The sequence below is a fragment of the Bombyx mori genome, chromosome 22, assembly GCF_030269925.1.
Source record: "Bombyx mori chromosome 22, ASM3026992v2".
In the NCBI taxonomy this organism is placed as follows: domain Eukaryota; kingdom Metazoa; phylum Arthropoda; class Insecta; order Lepidoptera; family Bombycidae; genus Bombyx; species Bombyx mori.
Genome location: NC_085128.1, coordinates 7,943,610 through 7,969,845, shown reverse-complemented (window position 1 = coordinate 7,969,845; position 26,236 = coordinate 7,943,610). Strand labels below are relative to the sequence as shown.

Genomic DNA, 26,236 nt, shown 5'->3' with positions numbered 1-26,236 from the left:
TCAATTTTTTCATTATGACTGCTATTCTGAGCACTTCTGGTAAATTCGACACAAACAGATTGGTACAATAATATACTCTCAAACAGAGGTCGATTTCAATCACATCATGTTCAATTGAAATGAAATCTCATATATATAGCTTTTAATCTTTTTCCCGACGCTTCTCCTCCTCGCGTCGTTTCCTCACTGCTGAGGGTCGTGACCATTATATGTCGACAGGATTTTGCTCCTTGTAATGTCCCGCCGGCGCCTCCGATCATTGGCCGCATGAAGGGCGTCGTGGAATGGGATCTTTTTTTTTTTTTTTTTTTTTATTGCCTTTGTAGGCAGACGGGCATACGGCCCACCTGATGGTGAGTGGTTACCGTCGCCCATGGACTTCAGCAATGCCAGGGGCAGAGCCAAGCCGCTGCCTACCGCTTAATACTCTCCATAAGCCTAGTCATAGCGCTCGGGAAACACCGTGGAGGGGAGCTCATTCCATAGCCGGATGGTACGTGGCAAAAAAGATCTCTGGAAACGCACTGTGGATGACCGCAGTGGCTCCAGGTAGTATGGATGAACTCTACTCCGGTGGCGGGCGGTGCGATGGTAAAAACGAGATGCTGGTATCATCTCGAACAATTCCTCAGAGCACTCCCCATGGAACATACGGTACAAAATACAGAGGGAACCGAAGTCCCTCCGCAGACCCAGAGGCTCCAAACGATCCGAGAGAATGGGATTATCGACAATCCGAACGGCCCTCCTCTGTATGGAGTCTCCAGTGTAGTGCGGATTTGGTCGAACCACCTCGTCGGACTGCGCCCGCGCGGTCTCTTTCTCTCGATCTTCCCTGTCACGAATAGTCTTTCAAGCTATCCGGTGTTTTCCGAGCAATATGACCGAAGTACTCGAGTGCGCGGCGAAGGGAGATTGTGGACTGTCTAGTCTTGTCTTGACGCTTAGATTTAATTAAATAAATGTTACCCTAACGATGGTCGTAGAAGATAAAGCATTAGAATCATTTTAAATTAATAAGTTTAAATCACGAATATTTAATCTGACCTGCTAATAACTTCCAGATGTCGAAGAGTAATCGAGAAATTTACAATAAACTAATTGAAATTGAAATGCGGATTGACAGACTTTTACAAGAAAAACATCTTCAAGTTCAGCTACTGCATCAATACAATGACATTAAGGACGCTGCACAAATAGTTATCAATCATGTAGCTAATATGGAAGGTACCACTGTAAAAGAAATACACGACCGCCTAAATTTGGCAAATAAATAAAACACAGATTTAATAATGGAACGTTTTATTTGAAGACAAATACAACTCTTTACAATTTAAATCCATCAAATACTTTTTTGTTCATGCAAATTACAGTTATGAACACTTGAATTTTATCAACATAGCAAGATTTACACATAAGTTACCATATTATAAGTTATAAGTGTTTTCAAAAAGCCACAGTTCCATGTTTGCTACATCATTACGAAAAATATGTATGCATTACATGAGAAGTATTCTAAATTGTGTTTGATTACATTATTTTTATAGTAATATTAAAAAGGACCATTGTCAGCAAAAAAGTTTAAAATGTGGTTATTGTTACTTTTTGAAGTATCTTATATTGTTGGGTAATCTAAAACTATAGCGAACATTAATAGACAAAAAAAACTACACCTTCGAATTGTTTCGAGAATAAAATATGCAATAGGTAAATGTGAACAGCATGCAATATTGTCAAAGAAAGTTATAGGCATTAAGTTACTCACTAATTCAGGCTCTCTTTTAATCCATACGTTGATATGAAACTTTAATATAATAAGAGTAAACGGCCTAATCGTGAGGTCACTTAATAATAATGTATGCCCATCTTACACAATTCTTAAACAAATAAAATAAAATAAAAAGAGTTAAAATTCTAAAGACTATTATCGTGTTTTATTTAAGAAAGCAATAATATAGGTTTATATTGTATAGTATACTGGGCTCGTCGCATAAGGCGACGGCTCGCCATTACTTAGCTATAGTGTTTAATTACACTCTCGATCAGAAGACGAGCGGCGCACTTATACGTGACCGTCGCTTCTCGCCACTTATTGTGGCTCACAAAGTCACATGCATTTACTTTAATAATTGCAATATTGGTCGCTTGGAACAGCGTCGCGGCTGCTTTTCACAAATGTGCGTTCGCACTCAAAGTTGTAATCATCGTTTGATTAAAATCAAATTTTATATGTGTATATTAGCAACATATTTTCACGTTTCGGCCAGGGTACAAAGCTTTCAAAATTGTATAGTCTTCATTTAGTTCCATTCTCGTTTGACGTACACTGTCCAATTATCTTCGTAGATTCGTTTATTGGATATGGAATGTAAACTATGTTAATAAATTGTGACAGATGTTTTGTCAATCGAGTAGTTAGACTCGTCTCTATTTGTGTAAGTCATTCCAGCTAAATTTAAGTATAACAATATAACAATTTTACAAAAATACATATAAATGAATGAGCATTCGCACTATTAATATTCCCAAAAAATGCATATAAATATATCACTAACAAATCTAAGATTTCCTATTGAAATAATACCCTATAGGACACGGGAACACATAATGCGAATGCTCACAATTATTTAAACATGTATCGTTAGACTTAAATCTATGAGTTTCAGACTCGTTTCAGGCAGTACCTAAAGATATCGAAGCACCAAAAATCTTTTAGAAATGCGAAACTAACAGTAACCGTATCTTTCGTCCTAACATCGTCTTCCCAACCTTTAACAACAATCCAAACAACATCCATATCACTAACTGGTATCACACAGGCACACTCGATCGCGTAAGCTGTTGGAAGAACGCGTGTATATTTTTTATTTACTCAATTTATATATCGATTGTATCAGACTGATTTGACGGTATTCATTCGTAAAATTTTAAACACCTGAAAGGCGTAAAAAATGCCTTTCACGAAATTCCAAAAACAAGTCTGAAAATGAAGGTTTAGTATATGCAACCCGTTCAATGATGTCACATGTCTTTAGTTCAAATCATACCCTATCAACGCATACAGAAAGCATGTACTATTTTAAAAATTAATTAATTTATGTGGATTTCATAGACCAAACCTTACTCTTATAAATAAAATAATTTGGTAAATTGTAAATATACTATGTGTAAATAAATAATAACGACTCTGTTGTCATCCAGATTTAAATAAACAATATTATGGTAAATACTAAGTCATCTCAGTTTTCATGAGAATTAACAATCAACAGGTCAGTTTATCAATACATAACTCTATGTACTAAATAATATCAGTGTCACAAATGTCATTTTTTTGTCAATAAAATGCAAGATTAACTCTGGTTGTTGATCTCAAACCATTAAAACGTAGTTATTTGCTTGTTAATACAAATGTATTGTTAGCCAGAGATTTCGTCATAGTAGGGGATTCGTCGAGGCATATCGTCTCGCTAGAAGTCTGGTCTTGGCTTTAATATTATCGTTAATTGAACAAAATTTTGTCAATTAAAAGTAATACAAAATCAGTCTCACATTAGGGAAGTCTTTAAGATGTTCAGGCACGTAATTAATACTTAATAATATAGCATCATTCATTATTGATGAGACCAAGCAACAACTAAACGAACATAGTTATTGCGCTTTATACAAATCAATTATCGAAATTTTATTATGCATAAAACATTGAATCCTGTATACATTTTCGCATGATTCAAAGATAATAATGACTCCATTTCGTGTCAATACAATTTTCATTGTCATTCGTTTTCCAATGATAAATTCACGATTTGTTTTGAGTAATAAGTAAAAAAAAAAGAATATTTTAAATAAAAAGCAACAAAATATAAGATTAATAATTTCAACAAACAAGAATACCAAATAAATTGAAAACAACTTTATGTTTTGTTTGTAGATTATGAAAAAAAAATGACAGCTTTCCTCATTGCTGTCCAAAATTAAGGAACTAATACTAAAAATAAGCCATCAAATCGAAGTAAAATAAAATGAAACTGAATAAGATTGCTAACAAATATTTTTAAAAGTTACCTTCAGACATGGACATTTAATTTGAGACTGGTGCATCACCTTGCCCTATGTGTTCCTTGTCGGAACTGTGGCCTTGCTCTGCCACCTAAAAAGAAACATTATAAAATCAGTTTTATATTTGGTGAAAGGGAACCAAAAACAAACATTACATATTCTTAATGCTTTCGAAAATATATGAGCTGGTGGCTCAACTGAAGTCAAGTGGTTACCGCCACCCGTGCACATCTGAAGTACCAGGAGGTAAATTTAGTTTACAATATACTGTTATGTAGTTTCCTTAATGCTCCTTTGAAAAGGGCAAAGCCTTACTTACTTAAAGCTTGCCTTGGTATTTGAATTAACATTATTTGTTAGGTTCATGTAAAAATAGGAATTTTGCGCTTATTCGGGAATGGATAATGGCTAGTGTAAATTTGTAAATACACATTAGTACTACTAAGTATAAAATGAAGTGCCAGTCTGTTTTTTTTGTTTTATCACTCAAACACAAGTAGGTACTTCGGAAGCAAAAAGTTCTAAGTCAACAACTCCCGAAAACAGAAGAAAATACTAAGGTTCTTGAATTAGAAAGTTAAAAGTATTTTTTTTTTATTGCTTACATGGATGGACGAGCTCACAACCTACCTGGTGTTAAGTGGTTACTGGAGCCCATAGACATTTACAACGTAAATGCGCCACCCACCTTGAGATGTCAGTTCTAAGATCTCAGTATAGTTACAAGTACAGTATAAGCAGTGTTACATGGAAGACATGTGTGTAATAAAATATTGACTGAATTTATTTTTCTACGTCTCACCTTATTTTTATCAAGCGGTCCATTAGCCTCTGATGCTCCTTGCAAGCCTTCCGGTTTATTGATCCTTTTTTTCCCCTTTCCTGCATTTTTCTTCAGATTCTTGCCAGTTTTAGGTTTAGGAGTGGGTGTTCCTTAAAATGAAAACAAATGTTTATAACATATTGTAATACATTCACTTCATTATTTAATTTTTATGATAAATTCAGACGAAGTTACAGTCATGCCGATATCTGTACAATAATCAGTGATGGATTTACGCCTATAGTCGGATTTTTAATTAGACGAAGCCAGCTGACAGTAACTACTGTCACTTTGTGAAATAATGTTGCTATATTTAAAGTAATAGTGATGCGTTCAGTTCTCGTTCAATCACATGAATGAACAATGAGTGTGAAGAGTTAATCATTAATTTCAAACTATAAAAGAATATTGATGTGCCTTTGGAAAACATACAGCATTGTATTATGAAGAAGCAGTGTGTACTTAGCTTAAATTCCTTGTCTATGTCCAACCATAGACAGTCAATTTAGTTCCATCTTTAGCCGCTAGGTGCTGCCAGCAAGTATAAAGGAAGCGCAGCCATCTTTGATCTTCATAGCGTTGTGTACTTTCGTACTGTGAAGTCGCAAATCCACAAATATTTATTCGACTTCTTATTAATTGCAAAAGATATTTATTTTGTGTTTCTATGAGTGTTATTTTGCAATCATTACTAGTATTATTTACCAATCCTATCATCGGACGCCATGAATCACGCGTCATCTGTTGGAGGTGATGTTGAGTCAAGCTCCATAATTTCCGAGAGGGAAGATGTCCAGGCGAGACGCGATGGAGACGCCTCGCGTTCGAACAGCTCGTCAAGCGAAAAAGAACAAAAGGAGTCTCTGCGTAAGAAACGACGGGATTCAAAGGTAACGGTCGATCTTCGAATCGGCTCGTTATCCCACCAGGTCAGTGACGTTGTAAATCTAATAATGCATCAACTGTGTGTAACAATTGAATGTAACGAAAAATTGTTGTAAACAAATTGATCTCGTCAATACGGAAATTTTGACAAAAACACAACAGATTTAAACTAATAATCTTTGTAACATAATTACTGAAAACTTTGACAAATCGTCTCCGTCGTACAAGTTACCCGTACAAAGCGTTTTAAATTGTATACGGAAAAAAGGGCCGTATGGATAGAAATAAGACGTCAAAGTTTAATTTCCGTGGTCTCTAACAAAGTATCCTGTTGCCAACGCACCACTCATTGAGGAATTTTTGTTTGATAATACTAAATTGAAATCTATTCAGTCCCTCGGAGGGCTACAATCCTATTTGTCACGATCTCGTACAAAAAGGCAAGCCAAACATTATAAACAATCATAGTCCGTAACATCTGGCACAATCCAGAGGGGGGCAATTGAAGACACCGACGGGAGGCACTGAGTGCCACCAAAATTGTAATAATTTGTAAACCATGTATGGTTACCAAATACCGTAAAAACAAAAAACAAAAAAAAACAAAAAAAAAAAACTACCTTTTTCTGCGGAAGAAAAGCGACGGATCAATGCGTCCAATTTTCGATCTTCGAGAGTTGAACAAGGTCGTAAAGATAAAACACCTCCTAGGTACCTAACTTTCTCCACCCAGGGGACTGGATGATAGAATTGAACATTTCTCAGGAATATTTTTCTAGTATCAGTCTCAAAATTTCGTCGATACTTCTTGAGGATCAGTACCAAGGTACCAGTATCAACACCTCCAGGAAGGAATCGGTACCTTCTTATGAGTTAGTATGAAATGACATGCCTACCCTTCGGTCTGGCTTCAGAGCCACACCTTTTTGCTTCTATAACATGCGGGTCGCAGAGACCTTGCGTGCAAAGGGAACTCGAGTGCTAGTGTCTACTAGACGACTTCCTTTTGGTCGACCAAGACAAATCCAAGTTGAAACTTCAGGCTGCAGAAGCTGTGAAGCTTTTGGATTAACCTTTTTTGCTTCCATAACATGCTGGGTCGCAGAGACCTTGCGTGCAAAAGGAATTCGAGTGCTAGTCTACCTAGACGACTTCCTTTTGGTCGACCAAAACAAATCCAAGTTGAAACTTCAGGCTGCAGAAGCTGTGAAGGTTTTGGATTATCTGGGCTGGCATGTCAATTTCCATTATATAGGGTGCTCGGTCGCTCGGTCGCTCGGTCGCCGAGATAGCTTACCTACACGACTTAATCTTGTTTCACCAAGACAAATAAACGTTTTTGTTCCCATAGCATGCTCGGTCGCGGAGACCTTGCGTACATAGGGAAGTCAAATGTTAACGTACCTACGCGACTTTCTCTTGGTCCTTGAAGACAAATACACCTTTTTGCTTCCATAGCATGCTCGGTCGCGGAGGCATCGCGTGAAAAATCGAAGTGCTAGCTTACTTACACGACTTGATCTTGTTTCACCAAGACAAATAAACGTTTTTGCTCCCATAGCATGCTCGCGAAGACCTTACGTACATAGGGAAGTCAAATGTTAACCTACCTACGCGACTTTTTCTTGGTCCATGAAGACAAATACACCTTTTTTGCTTGCATATCATGCTCGGTCGCGGAGACATTGCGTGCAAAGGGATGTTGAGTGTTATCCCACCTACGCAAATCCCACCAGGTCCATCAAAAGAAGTCCAAGGTGAGTCTTCAGGCCACATAAGCTGTAAAGCTCTTGGATTATTTGGGCTGCCAAGTCAGCCTTACAAAAAATCAATTAGTACACTGGTTCAAGAGATGACATGTCTAGGGATTCGATGGAAAATTGCGAGAAATGAAGTGGCCACTCAACAACATCCTAGCTCAAACTCTGACGGAATTACATCAATCTATGCTAACTTGCAAATTTTCTTGCGAAGTTTCAAGAAAAAACACCCCCGTAAAAAACAGGCCATCCTGCATGTGTTAACAATTAAATGCAGTGCTGACGCGGAGCCACATGTTAGACATTGCCGATACACAAAACCAACCATTTCCTGGCAACGGAAGCTTCGGACATGTGTAGGGGTTACAAATGCAGTGCTGACTCGAAGCCACATGTCAAACATTGCCGAGACCCAAAACCAACCATTTCCTGGCAACGGAAGCTTCGGACATGGGTAGGGGTTACAATTAGACAAAATATTAACGTCCTGTCTATGGTCAGCTCAACAACAGAAACGGCTCACCCACAAAAGAGCTATTTGCAATGGTAGTGACAATCAAAATGAATCTGAAAGTATTTCACTAACGTTGACCTTTCGATTTTTAAACCTAAGCGATAAGTTCAAGATAACTGTCGGGGAGATACAACATCGTAGCCGACAGGTTATCACGAGGAAATCAACCTGCGAAATGGCACTTTTTACCACAAGTGACCACAAAAGTTTTTCGAAAGTGGGGTCATCCGGATATAAACCCATTCGCCGACCAAAATTGGATACCTTCAGCAGACCGTAGAGGATGCAACTAGCATGGAGAATTCCTCCTCTCAACCTTCTCCCCAGAGTACTGACTCACTTCAACAGTGTCTAGGGAACCTACCTGGTAGTGTTTCCAGACTGAGCGAAAGCATTTGGGTTTCCAAGCCCTCAGATCCCGAACGCTAGATAACTCGCACGAAATCCAAAACCTCCCTCCTCCACAGGTTAAACATTAACCCTGAAAGCTTAGAAAGGGGGGGGGGGAGGTTGTACAAATAATAGACTGGTCTAAACAGGAGAAGATTTATTGAAAATTAGCTGGTGTCAATCCACTTTGTCAGCATACTTACCAGCAACTAGAAGATGGTGCATATGGTGCTACAGTTTTAAAATTGATCCTAAGTCTGCAGATGTTGCCAAATTCTTTCTTCTTTTCCAAAAAAGAAAATTTTGCCTATAAAACAATCCTTCTGCATCATAGAGCAGCGCTGTCGACTTTCTGTGGGCGAAATACATGTAGGACAGCAAACATTCTCAAGCTCTCTAATAAAAATTGCTATTTTAAAAAAGGCCATCGGAATAGCTAAACAAAATTCAACTACTTATTACAATTTTACTAAGTGTAGTCCCATTCACATGAGATCCGAGAATAGTTCTAAACTGGTTTTCTTCAAACCCAGCCACCAGATCACGCCTCAATGTAGCTTGAAGGACAACAACAACCATGTTGCTGGCTACTGGAGGCAGAGTTAATGACCTTACTTTGCTCAACATTTCTAAAGACAGTTTCTTTGATAACAGAGAAAAACATCTTTCTGATACCAATCTTTGGGTCTAAAATTGAAATCCATTTTCGTCAATAATCTGCATAAGTGCTTTCTAAGCATGAAACTAAAGACATGCCCGGTAAGATTCGTAAGGACTTTTTTCTAACTATGTGTGTTGTCACAGAAGCGGCATCCCGTACTGTAATTGGAAACTGGTCTTCGTTCAACCTTACGAGGTAATGGCATCAACGCATCTCTAAGAAGTTGTCGATCAACAGTAGCCTCTGAGATGGATTGATAATGAACCAATGGACGAAATACTTTCTAGAGGCAATTGCAAATCATCCAAACGTTTACAAATAATTATTGCCGAATAATAGAGCTTCCTAAAGATCCTCACGATTCTTTTTTTCAAAACATTTACTCCTACATGATGTATATACATCATTTATACAATTTATACATTTTCTTGTATATACAAGATAAAATGTTTATTACAAACTTATAAATATTTTTTAATTATTGAATTAACATGGAAGTTAACAACTGTGTTTTTTCGATTTAATAATTATATAAATTATGAACATTATCATTGCGCTTCATAATTTTATTATGGCTTTACCTATTTCATCATAGCGTTGTGCTTAATAATTTCACCAGCAGATAACAAACACGTCTTCATAATACAATGCTGTATGTTTTCCAAAGGCACATCAATATTACGGTTTTACATAACAATAAAACCGATATTATGTGCCGAGAGGAAAACATACAGCATTGCAGGAAGTTCTTCCTGGTGAAGACTATGAAGATCAAAGATGGCTGCGCTTCCTTTATACTTGCTGGCAGCACCTAGCGGCTAAAGATGGAACTAAATTGACTGTCTATGGTTGGACATAGACAAGGAATTTAAGCTAAGTACACACTGCTTCTTCATAATACAATGCTGTATGTTTTCCTCTCGGCACATAATATCGGTTTTATTGTTATGTAAAACCGTAATATTATTTATATTTTACAATAACATTGTATTAAAGTGCTCCAATATATTATGTTACTAGTAGTATGTAACTACAATCAGTTTTTTTTATTTTCATTACCTACCCATAATTGTTATATTTTATGCGTCTATAATTTCAACTATATGATGTATTGGAAATAGGACAGTCTTACAAGATTCCTCGCAATGCTTTTCTTAATGTTTAAAACACTCGGTATTCAGTACAGGTAGATACTATAGGAACATAATATTTCGTCGAAAACTCGTTGGTATGTACAAAGCACGCCTAAAATTCGAACCCCGTACCCGATATCGGCAATTCGGCACACCAACTATTCACTAGACAATCGAGGCAATTTCATTAATTCAGGAGTTTTTTCAATCGTTCACTTTGTCACAACACTATTTTTATTTCATCAAAAACTGACAACACAGCAAACGTCAGTTGACTTCGTCTAATAAAAAATCCGACTATAGGCCCATGATTTGGCGGGTAGGCAATATTTTTGATATACCAAAATTTCAGAGGAAAGGAAGTACAGACAGACAGTCCTCCTTTGAAAATGAGTACAGATTAATTTTTTTTAAAAGAATTATATTGATTAATATTTGAAAAGATATATATTTATTTAATGTTTTTTTTTTATATATCTGTAATATTTATTAGGTAGTTATAATAAAAAATTATATACTAAGAAATAAAGTTATTTTAAATTTAAAGTAAAAATATTGAATCAAAAAAAAATAACATTATGGGTGGCGCGATAAACGGGGCCTAGGTCGGCATCAAGCTTCAATCCGCCACTGATAATAATATACGCAATTCAAACATAATAGTCCGAGAGCTGGCACCAATTTTTGAGTAGGTATTTGAGGCAAGCTGAAAACTTGGTCCATACCTCTCCTGATACATCCTTATTCGGAACTACAGACCTGGCTGGTAAGTAGCGGGGCTAAATAAACCCAAAAAAAAATTTTAACATTTTTTTTTTCTCAAAAAATGTTTGAGGCAACACATTTTTACTGGGGGGGTTTTCAACCTTTATATGAATAAAAAAATTATATTAAGCTGCATTTCACTCCCTCAGTGCTATTCTTTAATTGTTTTATCTTGTCTAAATTCCAATAAAAAATAGTTCTTAAAATCAGTTTCTTATTTTTCGGTTAAAAAATATTTTATATGCAATAAAGAGCAAATAATATTATAGAAAGTACATTCTGTCCGTACCTTCTGCTTCACCTTCTTGAGCAGTATTTTCATCTTGAGGACTTGATTCACCTGACTGGTGGTGAACTTCGTCCGGGCGAACGGTTTTCCTAAGGATTAATCTATGCTATAAATAAGCTTAATATTACTTCTACATTATGGAGACGATGAAGTATGAGCTTAAATTGTACAACTGATAGACCGCAAAGTTTCAAGTCGAGATACTTTTTTTTTTATCAAATACGTTCACTACTTTTATAAATTACACCACAAACATCATATGATACTGACAACCCAGTATATGATAATAATATGGATATACAGAAATAATAATGTACAGTAGTTTGGGGGGAATAGAGACTTGAGTTAGAATAGGAACAAATCTGGTATGTCACAATACTTTTTTTGAGTTGGTAGATTTAAGTTTGTAGAATTGAAAATGACTTTCATTTAGTGCTTAAGAATTTAAATAACTTAAGATATTAAATAGTTTAATTTAGTCATCATGTTTTGTAACTCATTAAAGATATTAAAAAGTTAATTACCTAAAGTTAGGTACCTATCTAACAACTAAATAGTGCCAGCCCTATCGAAAAACTCTATTGTCCCCATACGTAACCTGATTCACCCCAAAGCCAAGGTGAATCGGGTCAAGCAAGTTTTTTCAGTTTTTGTGTATATTTTGTAATAAACTATGTATCGTATATAAGAATTTAAGCCTCCCGGAACTATTTTAATCTCAATTTTATTGGTATTACCCTAAGAAAAACCATTGAAAATTTGTGTTGGATTTGGAAAGGGTCCCGATTCCCCCCAATCTACGGTATGGTTAAGTTACCCATTAACGGCAATAGTGGCTGGTTTGGCGGGCTCGTTCGGGTCCCGGCGGGGGCGGCGCGAGGGGCGCGCGTGTCCCCGGCCGCGACCCCCGCGTGCTCCGCGCCACCCGCGACCTCCGTACGAGTTCCGAGTCGGAGGCGTGTATCCAACGTAGCCCACCTAGCATCAAGACCAAGTTTGTTTTACTAGCTCCAATGCAAGAAAATTACAACCTCCACAATTTTCATTAGGAAGTGGGCCAAATAATCAGTTTTTTATAAATAATTTACGATGCTGTGGATTTTCTGATGACATGCACCATTGTCATGTACGAGTTTGTCTTTTCACATAAAAATAACACACAACGATACAGACCCGGCGTCGGATTAGCCGAGCCCCAATTTAAAATTAAGTGCGATATCAGAAATGCATGCACTAGTGCTCATGGTATCCTGTGGACGATGGTGGTGCTTGTGTCTAAGCAGTTTATATGCAAAAGTGTGAACACCCAGTAGTTTTATACAGCCAATTTTAATTCAATATTTAGCTCCCTTGTATCCCTTGTACTCTGTATAATTAACAATAAATTTTGCTAGGGTTAGTGTTAGCAACGTCGTCAGATTAAGGCCTCGTGAGCTCACCTACTTGTTAGATTACGCTGACATAGCCTCTCAACTCAAGGCTATCATCAGCTTAGGTAGAAAGAAAAAATACATTAAATTAATTCTTAACATACATTCATAAACTAGTGAAAAGTAAAGTTGAATTACAGTGTGCGCGCTCATCTGTTGGTATCTGGGCGGAGCGCGTGCGGGATAGCTGCCGCCGCCCCACTGTCCGACGACAACGCCCGCGATCTCAAGCCGGCCGCCGCGGCCCCGCCCCCTCGCGCCCCACGTGCCCCCGTCGCTCCCTAGCACGCCCGCCACGAGCGGCAGCGGCGCCATCGCGAACTCCACCTCCAGACCTTCCAAGATCGCCTTTCGCATGCGCTCAACCTGGAGATAAATATATCTATGATTATCTGAGTTCTAAAATATTTCGGCAGTACTGAATACTATGGAGACGAGCTCACAGCCCACCTGGTGTTAAGTGGTTACTGGAGCCCATAGACATCTACAACGTAAATGCGCCACACACCTTGAGATATAAGTTCTAAGGTCTCAGTATAGTCACAACGGCTGCCCCACCCTTCAAAACGAAACGCATTACTGCTTCACGGCAGAAATAGGCGGGGCGCTGGTACCACCTACCCATGCGGACTCACAAGAGGTCCTACCACCAGTAATTAGATTAATAGAACTGCAAAAGTCTCAGGATATAAAAAGGGACTTGAAGGGCAGGACTCAGCAGTAACAAAAAATACATTCAATTAACTACAAAGCTACTCAAAATAACTTAAAAAAAAACAAAAAAAACTTGTAGAATTTAAGATAAAGCAAGTCGATATTATCGTATTACCTTGACGACGATGTCGAGGTTGTTATCGCAAAGCTGAGGAAGATGTTTGCAGTGTGCTGCGCGATGGAGGTTTCGCTGCAGCAGCTTGCCATCGAAGTAGAGCCAGGGTGAAGCTACGAGCCATGGTACAGGAGCACCGCAAGCGTCATTAGCCACGAGCGCCGCCTCCACGCCCGCCATCACCAGCGCGCCTAATTGTACGCCCCGGGAACTGATAGCATTGATCTGTGTAAATAATAAAACAATTTAAACATTTTTTGCTAAGACAGATGAGATTGGAACACAGCAAGATAAATAGATAAAAATCTGTAAGATACCAATTTTTGTAAAAAATATTATAAATATGACCTAAAACTTCCTAAAATAGATCACAATGGCTATTACTAATAATAGAGCACTGTGAATGTTTATGATTACTGTATATCAATATCTGTATATACATATATATAGTTGAAATATTTAAGCGCGATATTTTAATTCATCTAACATATTTTTTCATGCAGGAAGAGAAATATTTGGTCTTGCTCCCTATTTTTAAGGGAAAAAGTCACATTGTGCCTTTATGTTAAGCTGTAGAAAATTGAAAATAGACATTTAATATTGTGTACTTGTCTTTTTCTTGAAACATTTATATTTTAACACTTAACTACGATTTTTTTATCTTTGTAATTTTAAATAATACTTATTTTCATTTGAGTTTGAGTTTTTTCAATTTTTTTTATTGACCTTTGTAGGCAATCCAGGAGTCGAGTCAGGCAGTCAAGCTTTTGTCTAATAGGGTGGAGGTGAACCCCACCGTTTGGCTCCTTGATATATTTATCAAACGATTTAAAAATAATCGCATAATATACATTATTTATATTTCATTCGCCAATAAAACAAATATTTTTAAGACGTAAGGGAAGTAGCGTCATTTGGGAGTTTAAGCAAAAGTATCCTCAGAACAGGGGGTTACAAAGTAATAATTTTGGTATGTGAGTAATATCTACTCTTTTTACTCTTGACAAGCTTTTACTATAGTTTATACAGACCAGATAGTAGAATATCCAGATAGTAGAATATACTATCTGAACAAACAGTAGTTTATCTAAATACTTACATTCATTTCTTGCAAATGTAGTGCATTCATAAGATCTGTCGAAAATGCAGTAGCTAAAAATGCATCCAGCTCTTGCCTTCGTAGTATTTGAATTGGAGATGTCATTATAAATCTAAAATATAGACATATTTGCATTAAATATGAAAACAAACAATATCATACAATGAAGAGTTGAATCTGCTTATCTTCAAAAAAAAAATTTATAAAAATTTACCTCAATACAGTTGCCAGTATGAGCAAGTGCTGGGGCACATAAGTAGTATTCAACATCAGAGGAGTATCTGAGCGCATACAGGAAAGATATGCTCTCATTCTACGGCATTTATCATCCGGAGCAGTTCTAAAATAAATATTTAAAAAAATATTTGTAATTACAGATTACATTTAGCTATAGTAAATTTAAAAAATACTTTGAACACAAGCTCACCCAAACCAGAGCCTCTGTACAGTTGGCACAGGCCAATCCAGTAAAACACCTGGAACAATCTCTGGATTCTTGCCAGGATTTGTGCGGGTGTATATCCATTCTGCTATCAAAACTGTGCATGGACGATCATTAGAGCCACTCGATCTATCATCTGAAATTTAACAGTTCAAACCATTATTTACCATAATTTTTTTTTATTCCCATTGAATATGATCAATGACTTTAAGCATTCTGACTTGAATTTCAAATTCATATTTTCATAATCTTATACCATAACAGTAAACATCTATATTAATAATTGAACTATGATTCTCATACTGACTGTGCAAATTGAATTACATTAAAACTTTGTTGTATCTTTAAAAAGCTTATATGGAAACAATAGCTCCATGCCATGAACATCAATGTAAAATCAGTTATATACATCAGTTGCATAGATCAATTTTAATCTGTAGCAATCTTCGATCAACAATAGTAACCAGATTTCGGGTCGGTGCAGAAAATCCGTCTCGTCAAATAACAGCTCACTTGAAATGTGAGCTCTTATTTTGTTTAGACCACTTCAAACACAGCCAATGTCAACTCGTCTCGCAATGCCGCAGTGTGTATTCAAAAGTTGCAAAAATAATGCCCGAAAAGCAATTTAACGGCCGCAGTATCTTACTTTCGGTAAGTATATGAAGTACAAACTATATTTTAAGCTTTAAACTAATAAATAATATTAAATTTTGAACAAAATTACCGTTTTCTAACCACCGCTACAAACGTTGGCCAAGGCTCGGCCAACACATGGACAAACTTTTGTTTAACAGAACAGTAGATGCATGGAGTAGATTTGTATTGTAATAATTTTTAAGAATTTGTTAGCAGTACTTCAAAATTAGTTGCTTAAAATTGGTTAATGCTGCTTTTGTATCTGTTTGTTAGACTCTCATTAGCTACAAGTTAGCTTTCCTTTTTTATTTTAGCTTTCCTAGCAATCACGTGTGCAGAATGGATCTCGATTGTCGCCAGAGAAACAACTGACTTATAAGCCAGCTAAGATCTCTGCTTATTAACACTGGACATCTTTGCCTTACGTGCTCACGGCTACTGAAACGTGGCCGAAACATTGTAATAAAAATACCGCGCTTGACACCGTTTAAACGTTTTTTTTATTAAGTGCACTGGTCGCGAAAACTTAAAAATATACTATAAAATTATATATTACACAAAAACGTAACGCTAATAAAATAATAAGTAATGTATAGATACTAACAAACATAAATTTCCAAAACATAAAAAGTAAACAACTAAACTTTTACTTTAAATTATTTTAGTGTTCAACGCGACTCCTTTACCTCCTGTAGTAAATAGAAATCGAAATTTGAAGAAGCAAAAATAAATAAAACAAAACGATGTTAGTTCTCAGAGCAATAAAGGGAAAAATTACTTTATTTGTTGCCAGTTAACTTCGATCAATAATACACTAGATTCGCGATTAGCACTTCAAAAGCGGCCCGAAAAATAAGACCACAAATAAATTTGTGGTCCTATTTCAAATTAGTATGGTCCAATCATAGCCAACACTAAGACGTCAAAATGCTGCAATGCGCGTTCAAAAACTGAGTAAAAAACCACCGTAACACCAAGGTTTTGGAAGGAATATCTTTTTTTGGTAAATTTATATTATTAAGTGTTTTTCATAAAATAATCAACACAATTATATTGTAAATAAAACACAATTTACGAATATTGTAATTGTTTGGCCAATGTTTGCAACAAGGCACCAACTATTGTAACAAACATCACCTATTCTTGGACAGGGAATGAATAGAGTAGTTTTGTTATTTTATAATGTTATTTTTGTTTGTAGATTTCCTAGTAGCCCCTTGTCGCTGTGCAAAATGGATATATATTGTCGCGAAAGAAAGAGGAGAAGAAATATAGAACTCTTATAAAAATTCTAGAATTGTTCAATGGTGGTGGCAAATCAATGCAAAAAAGTATTAAAAAAACTTTATATGTATGTGTAAATATTTTAAGCGTATATGCTGAAAAGGATTTGTTTTCTGGGGGAAACGAACACAGCCATAAAATAAGCCTAAATTAAACTGATTATAGAAAAATTCATTGATATAAGATTACATTATATTTGTAAAAAAGAAACCGCTCATATAAAAATGACTTCTAAAAGACAGCTTTATAACAAACTGAATCTCTTTAAAGTTAATTAAACCTACATTATTGTTTTAATTACTTCTGTATAAAGAATACGTGGAAAACATGTTTCGTGTTTCCTTTCATATTTTTTTTACTTTATTCAATTTTATTTTTTATCACCTATTTGTTGTAATAGCGGCAATGTAAAATATTATCTACTACTTTTTTGAATCGGTCAAAAATAGTTGCGACCATACAAAACAAACCTAAAACAAATATGTATATTCTGCAACTCTATGTCTTTCAATACTTACTGTGTTCTGAGCATTGAAATGTAATACCAAGAACTACATCTAGTTCCACAATACAATAAGCACGAAATTTTAAACAAATATTTTTAACCTTATAAATTAGGCTTTAAGTATCATTGTAGAATAAATATTTTTGTACTGATGTCTTTTTATGTTCAAGTGACATTTTAAATTTATTCCATAATATTCTTTTTCTGACGAAAGGACCTAAATACATATATTTTGCAATGGTAATTAAACTTTATGTTTAAGTATTAAGGTTTATAATAAACTGAAGTCGTTAACATTATTAAACTTTTTTCTAAGAAATGAAGATGTTTTCGTGTCTGCAAACGTGGCCACTGGAGCGTCTTATTTTTGTTCCTGATCCGTAATCTAGTACTATTATTGATCGAAGCCAGTTAAGGTTGATTTAACATCAAAAGTTGTTTAACATATGTCTTTTTATTTGTAAGTGACAGGAGTAATTTATTGCTTTGCTCATTTTATGTGACAAATGATCGTAAGTATTAGATAATGTTTTGGAGATTTGTGACTTTATTACTAGGTGCCATAGTTGTAATTAGTTTGAACTTAACACTGTTTAAACTTTTTTCTCCGTTTGTTAGTAAACGAATGTAGCTATTTATGTGTATATTCACGCAGACAGATTTTGCTTTAATTTTGTACGTGTCCCTTTATCTAGTTACTATTGTTGATCGAAGGTAGCAATGTACATAACAAAGATTATTGCAATTTACTGGTAGTACTTTATATACGGAATTGCATTGATTGCTATGTACCTTTAATTTTGTGGGCCATAAAGCGATGATGATGCATATTGTACAGAATAGCATATACATTCTGTCGAATTGGTCTAAAGAAATGATGAATTGAAGGAATTTCTCTATGATTCTCATCCTCCATAAGCACAGGTAAAGTCACTTGACGATGTGTAAGGATAGATAGAAGTTGAGGATGCATGAGGCCCCTGGTGTGACGTTCCGCACAGGTCCGCAATACTTCTGCCGGTGCTGGAGGGCAGTTGTCATCACTTTGGACTTGTTTTGTAGCTTGTCGCCCCTGTTAGCAAAGTGATAATGTACACATACACCATTCTACCACATATAACTAGACGAATTTAATAAAACCATTAACGCAACACTCAGAAGCAGAATTATTGTATGAATCAAGTAATCAGACCTCTTTAATTGCAGATTGTGGTTTTTCAGCCTTTTTTTTGATAATATTCTGTTTTTGTTGCTTAGTAGATGACATAACACCAGCTTCAAGTGATAGAGATGCGAATCCATGATGTAAGTCATTAGTTTGTTTCTCCATACTAAAGTCAGCACTCATTGATGCATTTGCTGTAGCCAATTTGTAATCTTCCAAGCCTTTTTGCTGTAAGTTTTGAATTTTGTCGTGCTCAGTGAAAATATACATAGATACAAAAACAAATAAAAATAAAAATAATAAAGGAATGTTTGAATAACATAAATCCAACAAAAAAAACATAATTTCAGAATTAAAATCACTTGGCACTGGACAATAATTTAGGGACTAAAATCACACAAGGAACCTGTTCAATTGCCAATTATTGTGTATTAAAAGGCGTGGATGACTGTTTCTATTTTCTTACAAAAGTGAATAGAAACCTCATGTTCTGACGATTCAGTCGCTAATTTTGATGTATCTAGATCCAGAGTAACAGGCTGCATGTTGAATTCTTGTCTTTGGAGATTCTTTTTATTTTTTGAACGACGACCTGAAATTGTTTGGCCCATTATTAGTTAATAAATAATTACAACAATACAACATTCTAAAATAAAATTTACCTGTAGCTGTTTTATATTTTAAGAAACCATCCTTTGTACCGTTTAGATAATACTGTACGGCTTGTTTAAGTTTTGCAGCGCGTAGGTCATTCAGATCTCCAAATATATCTATGCAGACTGCATCAACATCAGAAGTTGGTAATTCACTTACATACTGACAAATTGTTTTTATTTGTATCTCTGGAGGAACTTGCTAAAATAATAGATCACAATTTAGTAATTACTTTATTAAAGTACCATAACCACTGTTTACTACCTACCTTTTTGGGCACTAATCCAAGGCGTTTATAGAAATCTGTCAAGCTTTGTTCTGAAAGAATGACTCCTCCAAGTAATGCAGCCATGAGGCAAAGACGATCTTGAGGTACATTAAGTACTTGTGGCAAATCATGGACCATATATTCTTTAGTTTCTAGTGAAGACTGTAATGTTAAATATTAAATAAATAGTTAACAAGTTACGAAATAAATAACACAATTACCTCTTAATATAATTTAAAAAGATATACTAATTGAAAACACTTATTATTATTTGAAATATTATAAATATATCTTACTCTATATGTTAGTTTCAACAAAGATGAACTAAAGTATCTAGGTGGTTGAAACACTAAATACTCTCCAGAGCATCCAACGAGGCCAGCATATGATTTTTCACGACATAAACCAACAACTTCCTGACAGTGATCATCAGAAGACACCATCTATTAAAAATATTCAATCAATAATTCATTCAATGTTTAACGATAACAATTATTATTTATAAATGATTCACAACTATGGTGCAAAATACTTACAATTGGGATATTGAGGTACCTAAGTGCGGTTCGTAAACATGAATGCAGTCCAGTAGGTGGTACCCACCATACTTTAGGTGGTGGAGTACCTTTAGTGGTAATATGGTGCAAAACCTGAAATGTTATATAGTTTGTGTTGTCAAGTCAACATGAGTCCATAAATATAAACCAAATTTGGATGAAGTATCAATTTAAACATAAAAAATAACATAATAATTAATTATTTAGGCTGTAATGTCTGTCAATTTCTTCCAACCATTCAAACTTTCTAGTTTGAAATTCATTTTTCAAACAAAATATGTAATTCAGATATTATGTTCACAAATGACTGAATAATATCATGTAACAAAAATCAATTCTTTAAGTTTATATCTGCTTCATTAATGATAGTAGAGCATAGTACCACCTTGCCATAAAACCAATATAAATATATAGTAAAGTATCAAACAGTTTTAGTGTTTCTGCAATGGAAGATTGGATTTTTGTACCAATATTTTCCTATACATATGTACCTGCATGTTCATAATCAATATCCATATAGTTCATCCATATAAGTTTTAATTAATATGAAATCGCATATTTCAGGACAAAAATACTTACTGAATTCACTCTTTGCTTATATATGGTTTGAGTCTGGATCCAATGTTGGGGTAATGCAGGAGGCGTAGGATGAGATCCATTAAAACAAACACAAAGTGATACTTGAAATTCAGCCAAAGCTTGTGCTAGTGTTGTTAAGAACTGTACACATCGGGCCCATTGTCCACCACTTGCCCAATCTACAAAATTTTGCTTCATGATAAAAGAGAGAAGTATCATATTTAATATATTGATTTGCATCTGATCCAGAGAACACACACTATTATTTTATTATGTTGGCTTATAATGCATTTAAGATATTCTTGAAAATGTCCTTAAAGATAGTACACTCATTTTCCCATCTAATTCTACACCTACTTTATACCTGATAATAGGGTATGTTGAGGGTTCAGTGTTTAGTATATTTTGCTTGTATCCCTTATATATAGGTAGGTAATTAGCAGGTTTCGTGAAATGTTACTATAGTTATTATTATTACAGATCAAGTCTAGCTAAATAACTCACCTGAGAAGTATCCACCGTAAAGACGATCCAAACAACCTTCGGCGTCGAGAACCAGGCGCAAACCTCCAGAATGGTTTCTCGCAATTTTAAAGAGATCAACACCTACACCTTCACTTTCTAAAAATGTTTGTAAGTCTTGTATGCCCATTATTAATTTCTTAACAACGACTGAATTGAAAACTTGAAACCCTTAAATAAATATCTAATCTGAAAAAAGAAGATAATTATAATAGACCAGAGTCGCCAATCGATACCTTGCGCGAAATAATCAACAACTTTACTCGCATATTTTAAAATAGTTTGTTAAGGATTACAATAGACCTTAGCATATTATTAAGATTCTAAAAATTGCAGACTGCCGGCACTTTATGACATTTCAAGTAAAGAATATTAAATTGATCCAATGCGGATTTGCCGGCTCTTTTGATAGTTGAAACTGAACATGGTGAGATAATTTTCAGTTAAAATAAATATTATGACATTCACAATTAATCGACTTACGAAAATATGAACTCTCAAATCAAATAAAACCCATTCCAACAGGCAACAAATTAAGTGTACAAGATGAAGACGGAAGCCATTTGTAAATGTATTATGATTTTGGGATGATGATCTCACATCGATTTTTCTAGTAATCGATTTTTTTATTGTTCACTAAAAACTAATCACTGTATCGATGCAATCGTTTGTTGGGACTTTCCGCGCTCCGATTCATTCTATTTTAACGAAATCCCCTAGCCATCCACAGTACGTTTCCAGAGATCCTTTTTGTCATGTACCATCCGACTTTGGAATGAGCTCCCCTCCACGGTGTTTCCCGAGCGCTATGACATATCTTTCTTCAAACGAGGCTTGTGGAGAGTACTTAACGGTAGGTGGTGGCTTGGCTCTGCCCCTGGCATTGCTGAAGTCCATAGGCGACGGTAACCACTCATCATCAGGTGGGCCGTGTGCTCGTCTGCCTACAAGGGCAATAAAAAAAGTCACCACTGACATTACCTTCTTCGCCAAAGATACAGCTTACTTTAGTAAAAAAAGGCCTTCATTCGCGAACAAAATTTTAACTGTGGCCGGATTTCTAGGATTCTAATTTCTCAGATGGTGCATCAAAGTCAAGTCTGCGAAAAATGTGATTGTACTCATTCTCAATAAATAAAAAACGAAAGACTTGATGTGTATGAATATTGAATAGATCCTGAGTGATTCATTACGATACAGCTCGTAAATTTTAACGGTTGGTTAATACCCAAAGAAAATTGTCAGTGTACATAGAACTACTATAAAATACAATTTTCTTGTGCGTTACATAAATACTTACATATTATTTTAACATACCTATAAATTGGATTCGCATTGGATAATTGAAATTGCAAAGACAAACAAAATAATCAATCGCAAGCAATCGCAAATAAATAACTCTATTGTTCAACCAAAAATTTTGAAAACATATTTTTCTCATCATCATCTTTACACCGGTCACTCACATGCGCACGAATACGCAAACCCGCAAGTGTAGGACGACATTTGCAAATGATTATGCAAAGTTTTCGCTGTATTCGTGGTTTTCCAAGCTGTGTCGGTTTTTTAACAGACATCAAAGCGCGCGAACCTCGAACCTTCGCGTAGTCTCCCACACATTCGCTTGCCCAGTTGCGCCGACGATTGCGAAGGTAACGGACGTATCGCCATTTTAATTTTTCGTGACGTTTACTGTGTAGCGTATCTTCATCAAAAGAAATCCCATAAAAACAGCGTGGCTGTTAATGATGTCTGGGAAAGAATTCAAAATTCTTTTTCTCTTCAATGTTCTATTGACGAATTAAAAAGGAGGAGAAATTCGTGAGACATTCGTAAACAAGTGTGGGAGGAAGCGCAAACGAGTTCGCAAATTGAGTATGCGAACCCATTTGCACAGCCGCTAGGTTTGCGAATGAATGTTTGACGGTCCTTCACAAGCGCGCAAACATTCGTACAATGTACGAATATTTCCGCGCATGTCAGTGGCCGGCATTATCATCTTTTTCTCTTCGGTATTCCGAATCAAATCTAATTAATCTATTGATTATTTTCTTAATATCGATTAATAAATCGATTTATAATTATTGGGTGAACTAATACTAGGTTTCCTACTTCATTGACTAATACATATTAAGACCTGGTGCCGAGCCAAAATTAAGAAGAAGAAGAAGAAGAAGATTAAGCACGATGCGATAAAACTGATTACAATTTTGTATTAAATGATTACATGTAAATTATGTGAATTTTTTAAATGCCACGAACTATTTCTATGTACATGCGTTGTATTTTAACGTATTATAACTACTGAATGTTGTTTTTGTCTATCTGTCCTCATAAATATAAATTTATTTAACAAATATAATAATATAATAACAATAAAAACATTAACTAAAAAACAAACAAAAAAACACGTTATTATTTTGGCTATCAATGTATTTTTATGGAACTAATATTTAAAGTAGTAGCCTTAAAGGCGTCACACACGGCGAAGATACTATAATATTTTATCTTAACATACAATATAATTATGTATAAAGATACTGTAATCTGAAAATATATTATATTATCTTAGCCATGTATGATAGTTCATACAAAATGTATAGCGAGCGATATTATATGTTAAGATAAAATATTATAGTATCTTCGCCGTGTGTGACGCCTTTTAGACCCTCCCAATCCCTATTCAACATTCCCGATCCTGCGGACAGAATGGAAAGCAGTCGACGTCGCCCAAAACACGTCATCTCGGATCCTCCCGATCCACTAACGGTGCTTCTAGGTACTTCAAGCACCGGTCACCATTCTCGTCGAACCCGTCGCTTGCGACGAAGCGCTCGACGAGTAAATTAACTCTCAGACACAGCCCACTGAGTTTCTCGCCGGATCTTCTCAGTGGGTCACGTTTCCGATCAGGTGGTAGATTCTGCGAAGCACGGCTCTTGCTAGGGTTCGTGTTAGCAACGTAATCAGGTTTGAGCCCCGTGAGCTCACCTACAAACGTTGGGGTTACGCTGAAATAGCCTCTCAAGGCTCTCAGCTTAGGTAGGACAAAAAAAACCCTATTCAAAGTTAATCAGTTTTCTTTAAAAAAAACCCGGTGCACATCGGTTTTTGTTTCCTAAGCCTGGTTTACTAATATCACTACAGCGTATGTACAGTGGCATAGATTATACACTTAATATATTTGAGTACAGTGGCAACACTCGCAATCTCCTTGCTAGTTTATTGTTGTAATTTTTTTTATATCTCTTTCGGATTGTCAAGAGTGACAAGATGGTAGCGTAATGTTTATTAAAATTTCTATCCTATTTAATCATTTCTAATAAAATTGAAATGAGTGAATCCAAACTGACAAAATAATTATGTTGTAGATAAGATGTCAAAATATTGAATATTTGTGAAATAAATTCAGCTGAGCATATCCTAACCTGCAATGTCAATTTCAGACGAAGGGTACCTCAAGCTTCGGTAAGCGCCGAAATAAGACCCATACGTTATGCAGAAGATGTGGTAGATCGTCATATCACATTCAAAAATCAAAATGCGCCCAATGTGGATATCCTGCAGCAAAATTACGATCCTGTAAGTACTTATTTCTACATTCCACTAACTAGATTGTAAATAATATAAATTAACTGGCATTATGTTGAAACCTTTACATGAAACCTACTCTGATTGAGGTCATATTTCGCTACTAGAATATTACCTTGTAAAATGTAGGTATAGTAATGGAAGTATCTATGTGGTTTTATACATATAAAATCGTTACTGTATTTCACACATCTGTAATACTGCCGGGCAAACTAACCTTGGTACTTTATACAAATTTAATAACGGTACATATTGCAGTTGCATGTTTATTAAAATGGTCAAATTTGTTGTATCACAATAATTTGTGCACTGGCACTAATCAACTTCTAAATCCTAACCTAAAATTCAATGAAATTATTAAGTTAAGCTTCATTAACATCTAGAGGCACTGTAGTGTAAGATATATTCCATATAATCATTCTATACATTGATTTATGAATGGATGACTAACTTGGATAGATCAATATTTTGTCTGTGCAGCATCTTTTTTTAAATGTATTTGGGAACATTAACAATCAAAAAAATGAAACATTGACAGAATAAGCTATTAAATCCTGACTTTTTAGAATGAATTATATTTACCTGCACTAAAATACACACGGTTTTTTTCTTTTTTGTCATTATTTAAACTCCAATTGTGGTATGTATTGTGTACACACTTCCCTCTTATTTTACAAATTATAATACAATTATATACCACCACCCTGATTACATGTAAGTCGTTTTAAGATGTGTCTAACGAGCAAAACCCTGACATTCTGTGTTTCTTGTTGTATTTGGAGTATTTTAGATCTTCATATTCTCCGGGTAATCTTATTTTACAAAAAAAATTTACTCTGGAATGAACTCCCTCACCATCACCTTCTTGACCACTATTACATGTTTTAACATGGGAAAGTTTGAAAAAGAGTCCACTGCGGCCAGACAGTAGCTACAGGCAAACCGCCCCTTCTATTTCTGATGCCTATGGTCTGCGATCATTTATGATGTAGTCACCTGCTTGCAAATTATAAGTCAATAATGAATATTGAATGTGAGTTATCATCACACTTTACTAAGAATAACCAAAAACAAGTTTGTTTTTATCAAAAACTTAACAACCGTAATTGTTCTTTATGAAAAGGTTAACCAAAAGTAAAATACAAAGACAAGTTAAAAATTATTATTTACCAGTAGCACAGATTTTTAATATGTTGCTAAAAAACATTTCCAGACCACTGGTCAGTGAAGGCTAAGCGCAGGAAGACTACTGGAACTGGCCGCATGCGTCATTTGAAGATTGTCAGGAGGCGCTTCCGTAATGGTTTTAAAGAAGGGAAACCAACGCCGCCCAAGAAGGCTGTAGCTTCGTCATGAATCAATATGTGCTAAGTAAATAAAAATTTAAAAAACCATA

General features: G+C 35.4%; 2 protein-coding genes and 1 long non-coding RNA gene across 5 annotated transcripts; 2 read left to right on the top strand and 1 right to left on the bottom strand.

Moving 5' to 3' along the window:
* Positions 1–1,285: 1,285 nt before the first annotated feature.
* On the bottom strand, positions 1,286–21,873 carry LOC101740838 (constitutive coactivator of PPAR-gamma-like protein 1). 3 transcript variants are annotated; one of them, XM_021351826.3, is made up of 19 exons: positions 21,733–21,873; positions 21,232–21,438; positions 20,728–20,906; positions 20,128–20,241; positions 19,888–20,034; positions 19,592–19,753; positions 19,332–19,524; positions 19,152–19,261; positions 18,697–18,897; positions 18,297–18,576; positions 15,062–15,212; positions 14,849–14,974; positions 14,635–14,746; positions 13,536–13,760; positions 12,845–13,072; positions 12,094–12,254; positions 11,277–11,365; positions 4,859–4,989; positions 1,286–4,147 (listed from the first exon to the last, which is right to left on the bottom strand). In XM_021351826.3, the coding sequence occupies exons 2-19, from the start codon at positions 21,377–21,379 to the stop codon at positions 4,079–4,081; spliced, it is 2,826 nt and encodes a 941-aa protein (XP_021207501.2). In that variant the 5' UTR covers positions 21,380–21,438; positions 21,733–21,873; the 3' UTR covers positions 1,286–4,078. The 3 variants fall into 3 exon arrangements, with proteins under 3 accessions (XP_021207501.2, XP_062530901.1, XP_037874693.1); XM_062674917.1 differs by having other exon boundaries at positions 21,232–21,433; positions 21,733–21,849; XM_038018765.2 differs by having other exon boundaries at positions 21,553–21,785.
* Positions 16,236–17,808, top strand: LOC134200973 (uncharacterized). Its single transcript, XR_009976111.1, has 2 exons — positions 16,236–16,718; positions 16,917–17,808. It is a non-coding gene; the product is annotated as an uncharacterized LOC134200973 (long non-coding RNA).
* A 2,634-nt stretch (positions 21,874–24,507) lies between the features above and the next one.
* RpL37 (ribosomal protein L37) lies at positions 24,508–26,236 on the top strand. Its single transcript, NM_001043782.1, is given in 3 exon segments — positions 24,508–24,525; positions 24,696–24,831; positions 26,054–26,236. Coding segments are annotated over 3 exon segments (282 nt in total). The 5' UTR covers positions 24,508–24,522; the 3' UTR covers positions 26,197–26,236.

What these genes read in the sequence shown, in the direction of transcription:
- LOC101740838 (XM_021351826.3), bottom strand. Translation starts at nt 21,379, where the DNA reads ATGGGCATACAAGACTTACAAACATTTTTAGAAAGTGAAGGTGTAGGT. An exon ending in GGTACCTCAATATCCCAATT is followed by an intron (nt 20,035 to 20,127) that starts GTAAGTATTTTG and finishes TATTTTTAATAG; the next exon opens with ATGGTGTCTTCTGATGATCA. An exon ending in CTGAATCGTCAGAACATGAG is followed by an intron (nt 18,898 to 19,151) that starts GTTTCTATTCAC and finishes CAAAACTTACAG; the next exon opens with CAAAAAGGCTTGGAAGATTA.